The 12,999-nt window shown below is 43.4% G+C and overlaps 2 protein-coding genes across 4 annotated transcripts in view; one reads left to right on the top strand and one right to left on the bottom strand.

Moving 5' to 3' along the window:
* Nucleotides 1-4,420: 4,420 nt before the first annotated feature.
* Nucleotides 4,421-12,459, bottom strand: LOC143806781 (uncharacterized). Of its 2 annotated transcripts, none has more exons than XM_077287683.1 (2): nucleotides 12,354-12,459; nucleotides 4,421-8,044 (listed from the first exon to the last, which is right to left on the bottom strand). In XM_077287683.1, the coding sequence occupies exon 2, from the start codon at nucleotides 8,032-8,034 to the stop codon at nucleotides 4,558-4,560; it is 3,477 nt and encodes a 1,158-aa protein (XP_077143798.1). In that variant the 5' UTR covers nucleotides 8,035-8,044; nucleotides 12,354-12,459; the 3' UTR covers nucleotides 4,421-4,557. The 2 variants fall into 2 exon arrangements, with proteins under 2 accessions (XP_077143798.1, XP_077143797.1); XM_077287682.1 differs by having other exon boundaries at nucleotides 4,427-8,044; nucleotides 12,272-12,406.
* Nucleotides 12,336-12,999, top strand: part of LOC143806782 (pre-mRNA-processing factor 39-like) — a 78,976-nt gene continuing 78,312 nt past the window's right edge. Inside the window, exon 1 of one of the 2 annotated variants that reach the window (XM_077287685.1) lies at nucleotides 12,336-12,509. In XM_077287685.1, the coding sequence (XP_077143800.1) occupies nucleotides 12,467-12,509 (43 nt within the window). In that variant the 5' untranslated portion in view covers nucleotides 12,336-12,466. The remainder of the gene's footprint in view (nucleotides 12,510-12,999) is intronic. The other variant, XM_077287686.1, reaches the window with a different exon arrangement.

The raw sequence follows: 12,999 nt of genomic DNA, 5'->3' as shown, positions 1-12,999 counted from the left end.
CCTTAATATTGGGTATCTTTTGTTGGTTCCCAAGCCATAATGTTCAGTCTAAGTGGTCTGGAATTGTTGCTGAATTTGCAACATAATCGGTTCAGAGAAGCTGTATTGTCGGTTGTTGTAATTTACCCTGGTTACCAGTGAAGACATCGCTGAATCGGCGTCACACACGCCGACTCAGCGATGTCAGCGGGTGAGCCAGCGACGAAATAAGGTGCTGGCCTTCTAGCTCCGACCAACGATGTCACAGCAGGATCCTGATCGCTGCTGCGTGTCAAACACAACGAAATCGCTATCCAGGACGCTGCAACGTCACGGATCGCTATCGTTATCGTTGTTAAGTTGTTCAGTGTGAAGGTACCTTTAGGCTTGGGATCCTAGGCAAAGACACCCACCCTCAGGCTTCGGACCTGCGATAAAGAGACCGCCCGAGGCTCGCCTTGCACGGCTATCGGCCATGGCTCCTAGGCGATGGGGCTGCCAATTCTCGAAAGACAGCATTATTACAATTCTTAATAGGATTATAATACCAATTCTTAGGGAATTGGTTGTGGTATAACCACCATGGACCAACGCAAGGGTTTGAATAGTGCAGTTACCATTCATTGCGCATTAATAAATAACACCATGTTCAGTGGCATTTTTCATTTCTTAAACTGAGAGACTCCAAAAAAAACCCCAATGATCCTTGTAGAGAAAAATGTGCTCTTTCTAATGATATCAGAATTAATATATTTTAGGGGTACCCTTTTGAGAAATTTGACCTAAAAATAGGTAAAATTCAGTTTTTTGAAGTTTTTCATCATATGTGGGTGTGAATATTTCCACAAATACATATGCTTTGACCGTGATATTGCAGCAATGCAAAGTCATGTAGATGTTTGGTGTACAGGGCAAAGCACCAGTTACTATTGGTTTTTGGTCTTGAGTTATATATGGGCAAAGTTTGGCATAAATTTTATGGGACGCGTTTTTCAAGCTACTTTGACACAAAATTGTGGACGAAATATTGTTTTGTCATAGCCGGTAATAATTTTATCGTGTTTAGCAGCAAAAGTTGAGCTAGTATGCCAAATTTCAGCATCATAGCCAGTATAGAACTCTAATGGCTATGTGCCAAAGTCTGCAAAATCCTCTTAGCTAAAGCCGCAGGCTTGGTGGAACCTCCAGTGAAAGGTCAACAGTGCCCAATGTATTTGAGATTTGGCCCTAAAAATTTACAGAACCTCTTTTGAAACATACATGTACATCCTTATAAATTTTCAGCAAAATCGGAGAAGGTCGAGTGGGGACAATTTTTAAAACTGGTCCACTTGATGTGGAATGACCCCAACGGCAAACTTACCACATGCTCTAAAAAAATAAATTATACTCTCTAGGGCTAGCTATCCAGACCTGGGGAGTTTAAGGGTATGTGCACACGTTGCGGATTTCTTGCAGAAAATTCCTGAAGAAAACCGGAAATTTTCTGCAAGAAATCCGCATTTTTTTTTTTGCGTTTTTTTTCCGTTTTTTTCGCGTTTTTTTAGCATTCTGCAAGCGTAATTAGCTTGCAGAATGCTAAAGTTTTCCAAGCGATCTGTAGCATCGCTTGGAAAACTGACTGACAGGTTGGTCACACTTGTCAAACATAGTGTTTGACAAGTGTGACCAACTTTTTACTATAGATGCAGCTTATGCAGCATCTATAGTAAAAGATAGAATGTTTAAAAATAATAAAAAAAATAAAAAAATGCTTATACTCACCCAGACATCTCACCGGCGTCCGTTCCGTATAGCTGGTCTGTGCGCACAGGACCTCCCGTGACGTCACGGTCACGTGAGCGGTCACATGACCGCTCACGACCAATCACAGGACAGTGACGTCATTCGGCGAGGTCCTTCAGCGCACACCAGGTACAGAAACCGAACGGCAGCGTGCGAGGAGGCGGCAAGACATCGAGGGTGAGTATAGGACTGTTTATTATTTTATTTCTTATTTTTTGACCACTTATATGGTGCCCAGTGCGTGGAGGAGAGTCTCCTCTCCTCCACCCTGGGTACCAACCGCATATAATCTGCTTACTTCCCGCATGGTGTGCACAGCCCCGTGCGGGAAGTAAGCAGATCAATGGACCCCTAGGTGTGCGGAATCCCTGCAATTCCGCATTTTTAATGAACATGTTGCTTTTTTTTCCGCTATGCGATTTTTTCGCGGAAAAAAATCGCAACATTTGCACCAAAAATGCGGAATACCCTGTAAATAATAGGAGGCTTATGTAAGCGTTTTTTTTCGCGTTTTTATCACGTTTTTATAGCGAAAAAACGCGAAAAAAACGCTAACAATCCTGAACGTGTGCACATGGCCTGAAGATATGATGGGATAGCAGACAAGGTAGTCTGCACTGAGGAGTACACAGATACCTTATCTTAGGAATCCAGTGCTGCTATTGTCATCTTGAGATGGCATTGTCTAGCGAGGCAGCATCGTACCAGTGGATTTGCCTTGATTTGAATAAAACATGTAATAAATACATTTATTTTCCCAAATGTGTCTCTCCTTTCAGCATCAGTAATAATCTTCCATTTAGCGGCTGGGTTAGCTGAAGCAGCTCACGCTGTGCGCGACATCTAACTTCTTCATAGATCTGGACTTCAGTAATGTGGATTTGGGATAAGTTGTGGCTGTTTTTGCTGTGTACAACATTAGGCTCCAATGTATGATAGCTTTCGCATACACTTACTAATGCATGGGTAGAATGGGGATGGAAGAGGTTCTTTGGGCTTTTAACTTTGTTCGCTATCCTTAAGATAAACCGAAAATGTTTGATCCATGGAGGCCCAAACCTCAAGACCCCTTCCCTTGCTATGTGCCAACCAGGCCTCAAAACAGACCAGGGAAGAGCAGGACCAGTGCCTAGAAAAGTGGAATATACAATGGAGCACAGCCCAGCTGATCCAATGTTGTAACACAGCCTGCACCAGAGTATGGAGCAGGCTCAGATCCTGAGCCCGCTCTATACAGCCGAGAGGTTAAAGCATTTGCTAATAAAATCTTTGTGATGTTTTAGGGGAAGGAAAAGCACCTGGCATGACAAAACACGAATACTTGTGACTTCTCCCAGAAGCTGCTGTCAGTCAGCTAAGCCAGGCATGCAGTTGTATGGGCACCTTTACATTGTAGTGTATATATGACGGGCACGATGCATAGCCTGCAGTATTAAACATTCAGCAGAAATGCATGTAGTATGGCATCCTTCACATCGTACCTGATCATACATTTTCAGACCTTAATTTAATTAAGTTATTGGTTATAAATTTTAAAATTTAAATTGGACGGGGAATCATCATCTGTTTTTTACATTTTCTCATTGATCCAAAGAGAAAAATTTTCAATGTACTATATTGGAAAGTCATCAAAAATATACAGCCTCCATGCCAATGTAAACTGTGGGTATTTTGTTATCTCCAACTCTGAAATTCTTTGCATGAAAAATGTAAAACCCACAAATAATTAAAACCCGGCTTTATTATTTCTGAAGTGCAAGTTTTATGGAGCAGTCAGATGGACGTATAACACTGATGAAGATGGCATCGCAATGCACGGACTGGCCGGCGGGTCACCTGATCCGAGCGTGACAGCGTGATGTATTTCTATGCAGCTGTCACGCCTGGGTCAGGAGAACCGTTGGCCACTCCGTGCACTATGATGCCATTGACGTCCGTGCTATACTTCTGACTGCGCCATTATTATGAAACACTGCAGCGTTTCAGAGGAAATATGCTTTTAGAATCTGGCTGGGGATGTTGTGACTAGGATGATTCGCCCTTAGCTGCTTCTCCTTGAATGACAGGTCTCTTTACAGACAAGTAGAGAGAGACCTGTCAATCAAGCCAAGCAGGGCGAAGGTCCCAGGTACCTGCATGAATCAGAGACTGGCTCTGTTATTGCAACCATGTATGTTTTACTCTGAAACACTGCGGTGTTTCAGAGTGGACATACATTCGAAAACGGGGCCCGACCCACTTGTGTGTATAAAAGATGGGGAGATGCCAGTGGGGACGTACCTCTGTGAATAGTCACTTTAATCACTGGACGCTGATATAAAATGATACTTTCTCTGAAACGTCGCAGCATTTCTGAGTATGGAAAACACGGCTGCAATAATCGAATCAGTCTTGGACTTGGGCCATGTTCACACGTTCAGTATTTGGTCAGTATTTTACATCATTTGTAAGCCAATACCAGGAGTGGGTGATAAATACAGAAGTGGTGCATATGTTTATATTATACTTTACCCCTGATTGTTCCACTACTTACAAATTCTGATGTAAAATATTGACCAAATACTGAGAGTGTGAACGAACGTGGCCTTAGCCTGCCCGTGGTTCTGACAGGTTCCCTTTTACAAATATGTTGTTACAAGAACGTGGAATAGTATTATCAACCGATTTGTAAATTTTTTATGGGTATAGAAAAATACTTCAATATACACAATATATATCATATACATCACCATGCAAAGGAAAAAAAATGCATTGTTTGTAATCCTCTAAATGGTGCTTTCCATAAGTGTAGGCTTATTTAAAAGTTTTCTCCTCTCTGACAAGTGCTGTAACATCATTCAAAATGTCAAAAAGAAAATATTGGCAAGCTGGCTTATACAGTGCCTTGACAATCCACGACTTTAGACCATTTGAAACCTCTAATCTCTGTGTCATAGTATCTAAAGCATCTTCACTTGAAGCATTTTTCACCACCTCCTTCACCCTGTGGACATTTCTGTTATGGTCAAGGGCAGCGAGTTGTGTTCGTGCCAACATAGAGTCCATGAAGAAGTGTAACGTCTTTGGACGATATTTACGGCAAGCGCTATGGTATATCTCTAACTCTCCCGTGTGACAGAGGAAGGAAAGTGCCTTTAAATTCTTTAATAGACTGGTACTTAGAACTATCTTTTTGAGTTGTTCATGGGCAGGTGAATTTTTCTCCAGCCACTTTGTGTTTTTCACCACTTCTTCTGGGAGAGGTGGATGATGACAGGCTTTGCAGTCACTATCACCTCCCCACTCATGGACATTGGTGACATGCTGAAGAACGGATTTCAATTTGTGGATTAACAAATCAGGGTTTTTAGAACATGTGCAAGAGCTCCACCAAATATGGTTTCTGATCGCCTCCACCCATTCGTAGAGGACTTCACAGTCTTTGTGTTTTGCTGCCATTAAAACTTCATTACCTATTGATTTCGATAAATGCCACAGATCGAACTGATGTATGATACCCGGATAATTGTCCTTCAGAAGTTCTTGGATAGCGACACTTCTGTCAGTAACAATCATTTTCACTTCAGCGTTCAAAGTCTGGAGTTCACCCATTGCCTTCTGGAATCCTACTTTTTCTGAGTCTTCCAATGTCCCTGCGAGAGTAACCGGCTCCACAGAAAATGAACATATTTTTTTGCTAGCCACGTCCATCAGAGAGTATGCAGAATACTTGGCAGAAAATCCAGGATTGTCTAATTGTCGATCTCCTGCTAAGCAAAGTGGTCTTTCCTGGATACTTTGTATGACAGCTTTTTGCTCCTCCTTCCAGTGATGGTTAATGGCCGGAAACAGGTACATGGACTGATTTTTATAGTAAGTAGTTTTGTCTATTGATTTCACATTGAGCAATTTGAACATATGTTGGGATGTTAGAAAACTTGAGCCGCTGAATAGCACTGCTGCCGATAACAGAACATTTCCCAGTGGCTGATATCCATGTCTTGGCTGGCTTTCCCACAGTAACCTTGTATGACCAGACTGGCACCGAACCTCTACTGACAGATATGATCCAATAGTTTCCTTCCTGTACTGTGTAAGAGGTGACGTACATTTTGTTTCGGACATACACGGGATCATCCTTATTAGTTTTTTGAGACAGGACTCAAATACAAGATACTTTTCTTCATCAACAGGATTTTCCACTGGTGAATCTAAGTCCTGGAAGACACGTTTTACGTCATCTTCATCTTCACCATCACTTGGCACTAAGAACGACTCATCTTCATCCTCGCTTAATTCATTGATATGAAAGGAGGAGTCGTTCGGGTCTTCTTGCTCATCGTCGGTCTGTAGGGCAGAAGTTCCCCATAAAACTGAATTTTTGCAAATTGGTTCACTTGGAATGGGGGAATTTCGTTCATTTTTAGGATTTTGTGATCCAAAGTTAGTGATGTTATGTGTCAGGATAGAAATTGGAAATTGATCCACTTCAATTTTTATATTGGGTTCAATTTTCAGAGTATTGATGTCGAAATTCGGTATTGTAAAGTTACTTTTAAAAGGTGTTGCTGATAGCAGTTTTTGCCCTGCTGATGAATCATCTTCTTGTTTAATATTAATTTCCTGTTTTTTACCCGAAGAAGTAGGTCCTAATATATCAACTTCAGAATCAGATAAGATTTCAACTTTAACGAGATCTAAATTAGCGGTTTCCAAATCTTCACTCGGATCATTGTCATCATCACTTGCGCTGGAAGAACTGCAGTCATTAAATCCAATGTCTTCGGGGCTGGCAAGAGACGTGGTTGATTGTGAGGTATTAGCTGTTTTGCTTCCAAGCAATAAGGTACACATAATTTTGCGATTTCTTCTAGATATTTTAGTTTGTGTGTGTATGCTTCTTCTCCTATAAATTGGGTCAGTAGCAACACAGAAACTTTTGCTATTTGTGCAGAAATCAGTGTTGACTCCTTTGTCCACCATTAAAGGCTTCTGGAGTAGACAGGATGGTTGAACGAATGGTGCGTTATGTGGCAAGAAAATAAAATTACCTGTGTTAACAGACGTCTGGCTGGGCAGAAAAGTCGGAGCAGTAGACGATACGGCTACAGGATTAAAAAAAAGCATATTGTCCTTCAGTTTTCTTTTCTTTGATGGCGGTGCACAATCGGGAACTGTGGAATAGGAGGAAGGTGGGTTCTGTACAACAGACGTAGAGGGTGCGTTCTGTGCCAAAGCAGATGCTGCTGGTGCCTGTGTTACAGGGGATGCAGTTACAGAAACTGGAAGAACCGTCATGGAGGACGGCTTTGTTTCACCAATGACAGGAATATTGGCTGGTGGAGCTGTCCGAGTTTTGGATGATGTGGTTTTGGTGTTTGAAGATGTTGCTTGTGATCTAAGCTGGTTATCCAAAAACAAGTTGGAACTTGTGGGAACAGAAGGTTTCCCCAGAAATGTGACAGGGGCCATTGTACTTTGCTGCAAGTTAACAGATGTTAGCTGCCCCCCCAGTTGACCACCTTGGGATGATACTTTTAATTGTGAAATTGTAGGTGTACTCTGATGAACTATCAATGATGACGACACTGGTACTTCCACAATGGATGATGTAGAAGGTCTTGATACAGATGGCTTCTCACTTACACCAGACACGGCAGACATACTTTTTGTGGCCATAGTGGTTGCAGTTAGTTGAATAGTTACCATTGATGGTTTGTTGCTAAGTGCTGGATTAGGTTTTTGATCAGTTCCACATGACTGAAAAAAAACATGTTGAGGAACCACAGGAATTAAAGTCATTTTCTGAACAGTGGGTTGTGAGGATACCTTTGGAGGAACAACAGGAACCTCAACTCGATATGTACGTATTGCTTCAGAACAAGATGGTGTTTGGCCTTGGGTATGTGGAGTAGAAGATGTGTGTTGCTTATTAGAAAAGTCTGATGGTCCTGATGCTGAAGGAATAGTTGTAGATGGTAAAGATGGAATTGTAGATGGTCTTACTGTATTAAAAATAGTAGGAATGGCATTCTTCTTCAATATCCTCCGACATCCGTCATAGTGGTAAGAGTCATGTGAGAAGTGTAAGGAACACAGTCTATAGGAGTCATTTACTTTTCCTAGAAACACTTTTATAACCATTTGGTCAACAAGCTCGGGGTCATATTGTCCTGTCTGCATCAGCCATAACTTGATTCTATCAGGTTCTTTTGGAAAACTATGAAGGCTTCTAGAACGATCATAATTCTTTCTTGTGGGATTACAACTACGCACAACACAGTTTGGCATGATGAGATACCTACATAAAAAAAGATGGAAGTTACCTTTCATAAAGAATTATATGTTAAAGGGAACCTGTCACCTGAATTTGGCGGGACCAGTTTTGGGTCATATGGGCGGGGTTTTCGGGTGTTTGATTCACCCTTTCCTTACCCGCTGGCTGCATGCTGGCCACAATATTGCCTTGCGCAGGCGTGTACTCCGGAGGACAGAGAATGAACTTCAATCCAATATTGCGGCCAGCATGCAGCCAGTGGGTAAGGAAAGGGTGAATCAAACACCCGAAAACCCCGCCCATATGACCCAAAACTGGTCCCGCCAAATTCAGGTGACAGGTTCCCTTTAAAATGCTACGTTTGAAAAAAGTAGAAACATTTTTACCTCTTCCCACAAATAAAAGGGCACATTCACATTGCTTTGTGTGTCCCATCGGACCATACAGTACACCCGAAATCCCCAGCAAAACGGGGTCCTGACATAGGCGCCAACAGATTGTAATGGTGCATGTTCGCTCTGCCGTCACCATTGCAATCTATTGGCCCCGTCGGCACATACGTCCGGACCCCATTTTGCTGGGGATTTCGGACTTATGCCCCAACGGGGACATAGAACGCAATGTGAAAGCACCCTAACTGTACGGTCAGATTGCAGGTGATTTCCGGTAAATGGGTGTACAGTTAGATCTGATGGATGGCACAAGCACAGGACTTGTGCTCATGCTAGCTGAAACAGGATCAGGCTGTTAGGGCTCTTTCAGTCATCTGTGATTATCAGTCCCATATCAGATCGCAAAGCATGGACTGACCGCTCGTTTCCTGAACTGAGTGTGACAGCTTCATACAAATATAAGAAGCTATCACGCTAAGGTTGGGAGACGCATGACTAGCCTGTGCATTGCAATCTGAGATTGGACAAATGATCACGAATGTCTGAAAGAGCCCTTATAAACAGCTGCGCTCCGGCAGAGTGTGCTGGGACAGGACCTAGTTCTGATCTCAGCACTTTAACCACTCAGATGCCACGGTCAATAGTGACAGCAGCATTTGAGGAGTTAGACAATGGGAGATCGCTCCCCGTCAGTCCGTCGGGACCTCCGCAGTATGACTGTTGCGGCACAGTGCAGGTGACACACAGTCTAGTGGTGCTTATGCAAGACACGCGGCGCGATCCCCATGAGTGCTCAGAGGACATCAGCACTGAAAACCTTGCCAGGAAGCTAACACACTCCTAAGGTGTCTCCCCTTCAATTGCCAGAGTTGATACTTCCAGTGTATAATAATGGAGTTAAAAAAAATAACTTAAGTACACTAAGGAGTAAGAAGTGGTTTGAAGGCCACTTAGATGCGCTTTTTCTTTTACAGAACTGAAGTCAAGTTGCTTAAAAAAAATGATTTTCAGAGTTGTCGACTACTTTTACATTGATGTTGTATCTGTAGGATAGGTAATCAATATTTGATTGGTTGGGGTCCGGCACCCTCGCTGATCAGCTGTTATCGGTGCCAGTGATGGCGGCAGTCTCCAGAGGTACTTACTTGCGGAACTTGGCCGTCTACTTTTAGTGGCCAAAGCTTGTTACTGCACATCCGCCTCCTATTGAATTGAATAGGAGGCAGATGTGTAGTACCCCACAGCGAAAACTACAAGTAGATGGCCAAGCTCCGCAAGTAAGTACCTCTGGAGGCCGCCGCTGGCACCAATAACAGCTGATCAGCGGGGGTGCCGGACCCCGACTAATCAGACATTGATGACCTATCCTAAGGATTGCAGGAGACAAAAACCTGACCAGCACCTCCATACAATGTGAATAGGTTCAAGTTGCAATGACTGCATAATATGCAAAAAGAGAGCACAGCAGCACTCTATAAGGGCCAAAGTATATGCAAACACTGAATATATGAGATCTAAAATGAATTGTTGCTAAATAAAGTGAACTTGCAAAAATGAAAGTTCTTAGTGTATAAATTGGCCAATTCATATATGCCCATCAACGGCGGCAAGGTGACACTTCTCTGATGGGTAATCAATGCAAAAGTAGTGGACGACCTCTTTAACTTTCAAAGCTGCATAAATTATTTAAAGAAATTTGGAAGTTTATTTACTCTTAAAATGGGTTGTCCGATCTTTTGCTAAAAGTCTGCAGTCACTATGTGACTGCAGACTTCTGAATCCTCACAGCGTGCAATTCTCTGTTGTCAATGTTGAGAGCGGACAGTAACATAACTGCACATTTCAAGTCACTCAATTCATTTGTATTCTTCCCTTGGGGCATGTACCATTGACCAATCAAAAGCAGGCATCCTGCAAGTCTAAAGGATAATGCCAGCTACTGTGTAGTATAGAGCAGAGCTTACTCTGATTACAAACACTTTCAGATCTCCACTCACAGCAGTCAGTGTGGAGGGAGCAGGTCAGAGCAGTGCTGATTATGACCGCAAACACTTCAAGATCTCTCACAGCAGTCACTGTGTGGTGGGGATAAAGCTGAGCTCAGTGCGATTACAAACACTTCCGGATCTCTCACAGCACAGCAGAGCTCAGTGCGATTGCAAATACTTCCAGATCTCCTCTCACTGCTGTCAGTGTGGTGGGAGGGAAAATATAGCAGGGCTGTGTAATTACAAACACTTCAAGATCTACTGTCCCAGAAGTATTAGTGTGAAGTGAGGGGAGGAGTGGACCTTACAGCGCTGTGAGAGGAGATGTAACATGATTCCTATGACCAATCAGCGCTGCCTTTACTCTCCTACGGACGTAATTGACATCCTGTGGAAGGGAGAGGGCAACAGAGGCTCTCCTGTCCTCCGAATCTCTTGATTTTTCAGAAGGAGGGGAGAATAAAGCCAGCGCTGATTGGCTGCAGGGGTCACATTACATATTAATGTCACATGAGCAGTGGGAGAGGCAGCGCTAACACCAGTGAAATGGCACTTGCACCAGAGTCAAATACACGTGTTATTATTTTACTGTGGGGTTACATAGGTATTCAGAAGGGGTTGTCTGAGTAGTGGGTTCTCCTTCTCCAGTGTAAATCCAGGCTTTGGCTCCTTCACTAGCACCATATCTAGCACGGTGTGGGACAGAATGACAGGTGAGGCATATTGCTATTTTTTTGTTTGTTTGTTTTATTATAGGAGATGAGGGATTCAATGGAATGGACGTTTGGTAAGTATAACTGTGTTTGTTATTTTTAAATAAAAAAAGGAAACCTGTGTTTTGTTTTATTTCTAATAAAATACTTTATTCTGGCCGTGTCTTTATTGACCATATAACTATAGGATTAGTAATGGATAGGTGTCTTATAGATGCCCCTCCATTAGTAATCCATGGGCTTGATGTCACCAGACAATACAAAGGTGACATCAACCCCACAACTATGAACCCCACTGGACACAGCTACAGGGCAAGTGGGAAGAGCTGTACAAAGCGCCAGAATTGGCGCATCTAATGGATGTGCCTTTTCTGGGCGGCTGCTATTTTTAGGCTAGGGGGACAAAATCCATGACCCCTTACTAGCCTGAGAATACCAGCCCTTACAGCTGTCTGCTTTAGCAAGGCTGGTTGTCAAAAATGGGGGGGGGGACACATTTTTTAATTATTATTTACTTATAAAACAGCGTGGGGACCCCTCTATTCTTGATAATTAACCTTGCTAAAGCTGACAGCTGCGGGTTGCAGCTCCCAGCTGTCAGTTTTGCCTGGCTGGTTATCAAAAATACAGGGGAACCTACGTTTTTTTTCCCTTTTTAATTATTTCTTTAGAGCACAGGCTGATGAATACTCCCATCAGCTGCCACTTGCTCTCACTGTTATTAGGGGCAGCAGGCGTCAGCTGATGGGAGCAGTAGTCCCATCAGCTGATGCAAGTGACCGGAGGTAAACTTTTTATGTCTGATCACAGCTGTGGGCTGAAAGAGAGAGAAAAAAAAATAGAGGGAGAGAAAAAAAGGAGGGAGAGGAAAAATATAGAAAGAGAAAAAGGAAGGAGAAAAAAAAGAAGAGAGAAAAATAGGGAGAAAGAGAAAAACGAGAGAAAAGAGGAAGAGAAAAAAGAGAGAAAGAAAGGGAGAAAGGAAAAAAGGGGGAGAAAAAGAGGGAGAAAGAAACGGAGAAAATAGAGGGAGAAAAAAAAAGAGGGAGAAACAGAGAGGAAAAAGAGGAAAAAAAGAGAGAAAATGAGAAGAGACTGTCCACACGCAGCCATGACATTATGACTAGTACCACAGACTGTCAGTTACCTAATACTCACCCTTCCTCCCAGCCTAATCCTACAGACACGTGACATGTAGCGACAGACGCCAGAGCACATCACACCGTATCCCGCCAGTTACCTCAGGGGTCACCACACACTGCGCCGTCTCGACTTCTGGTAACCATGTCGTGTTGTCTGACGTCATCAACTGGCGACCGAGCGGCGCCGTGACAGTGACGTCACGCTGCGAAGATGGCGGAGAAGAGGAGGCTTCCGTCTGGAGGCTTTAGCGCAGGTGACTAGAAGAGAGCAGCTCGGTGTGATGGCCGCCCGTGCCGACTGCTGCTGCCCCGGGGAAGCCATGAGAGATGAGGGAGGCTGTGCAGGGGAAGGCAGCGGAGGCGCAGGAGAGTGCGGGGCCCGAAGTACAGTGCGGGAGGACATGGCGTCTCTGTAGATAATGGGGGACTGAGGGTAGTCCGTCATGTAGACCGCTCACGGGGAATAAATGGCGCCAGGATAATCCCCTGCGCTTGGTGGGAGAGGGAGGCACATGGGATATGTGTAGATTACAGGGGATATAATCTCCACCTGCTTATATGGGGCATGTGATCGTTCCTACATATATATGTCCTGGTCATTCCATGTCGGATGCCAAGGAAACCTATCAGGCTATGTGTACACTTGGTGGTTTTTCTGCGTTTTTATATGCACATTTTCAGCTGTGTCTTGCAGTATCTTATGAAGTAGAATGTCTTTTTTTGTGTCTCTAAAATTCATTGGCA

Source organism: Ranitomeya variabilis, chromosome 2, assembly GCF_051348905.1.
Source record: "Ranitomeya variabilis isolate aRanVar5 chromosome 2, aRanVar5.hap1, whole genome shotgun sequence".
Classification (NCBI taxonomy): Eukaryota; Metazoa; Chordata; class Amphibia; order Anura; family Dendrobatidae; genus Ranitomeya; species Ranitomeya variabilis.
This window is presented reverse-complemented; position numbering and strand designations above follow the sequence as displayed.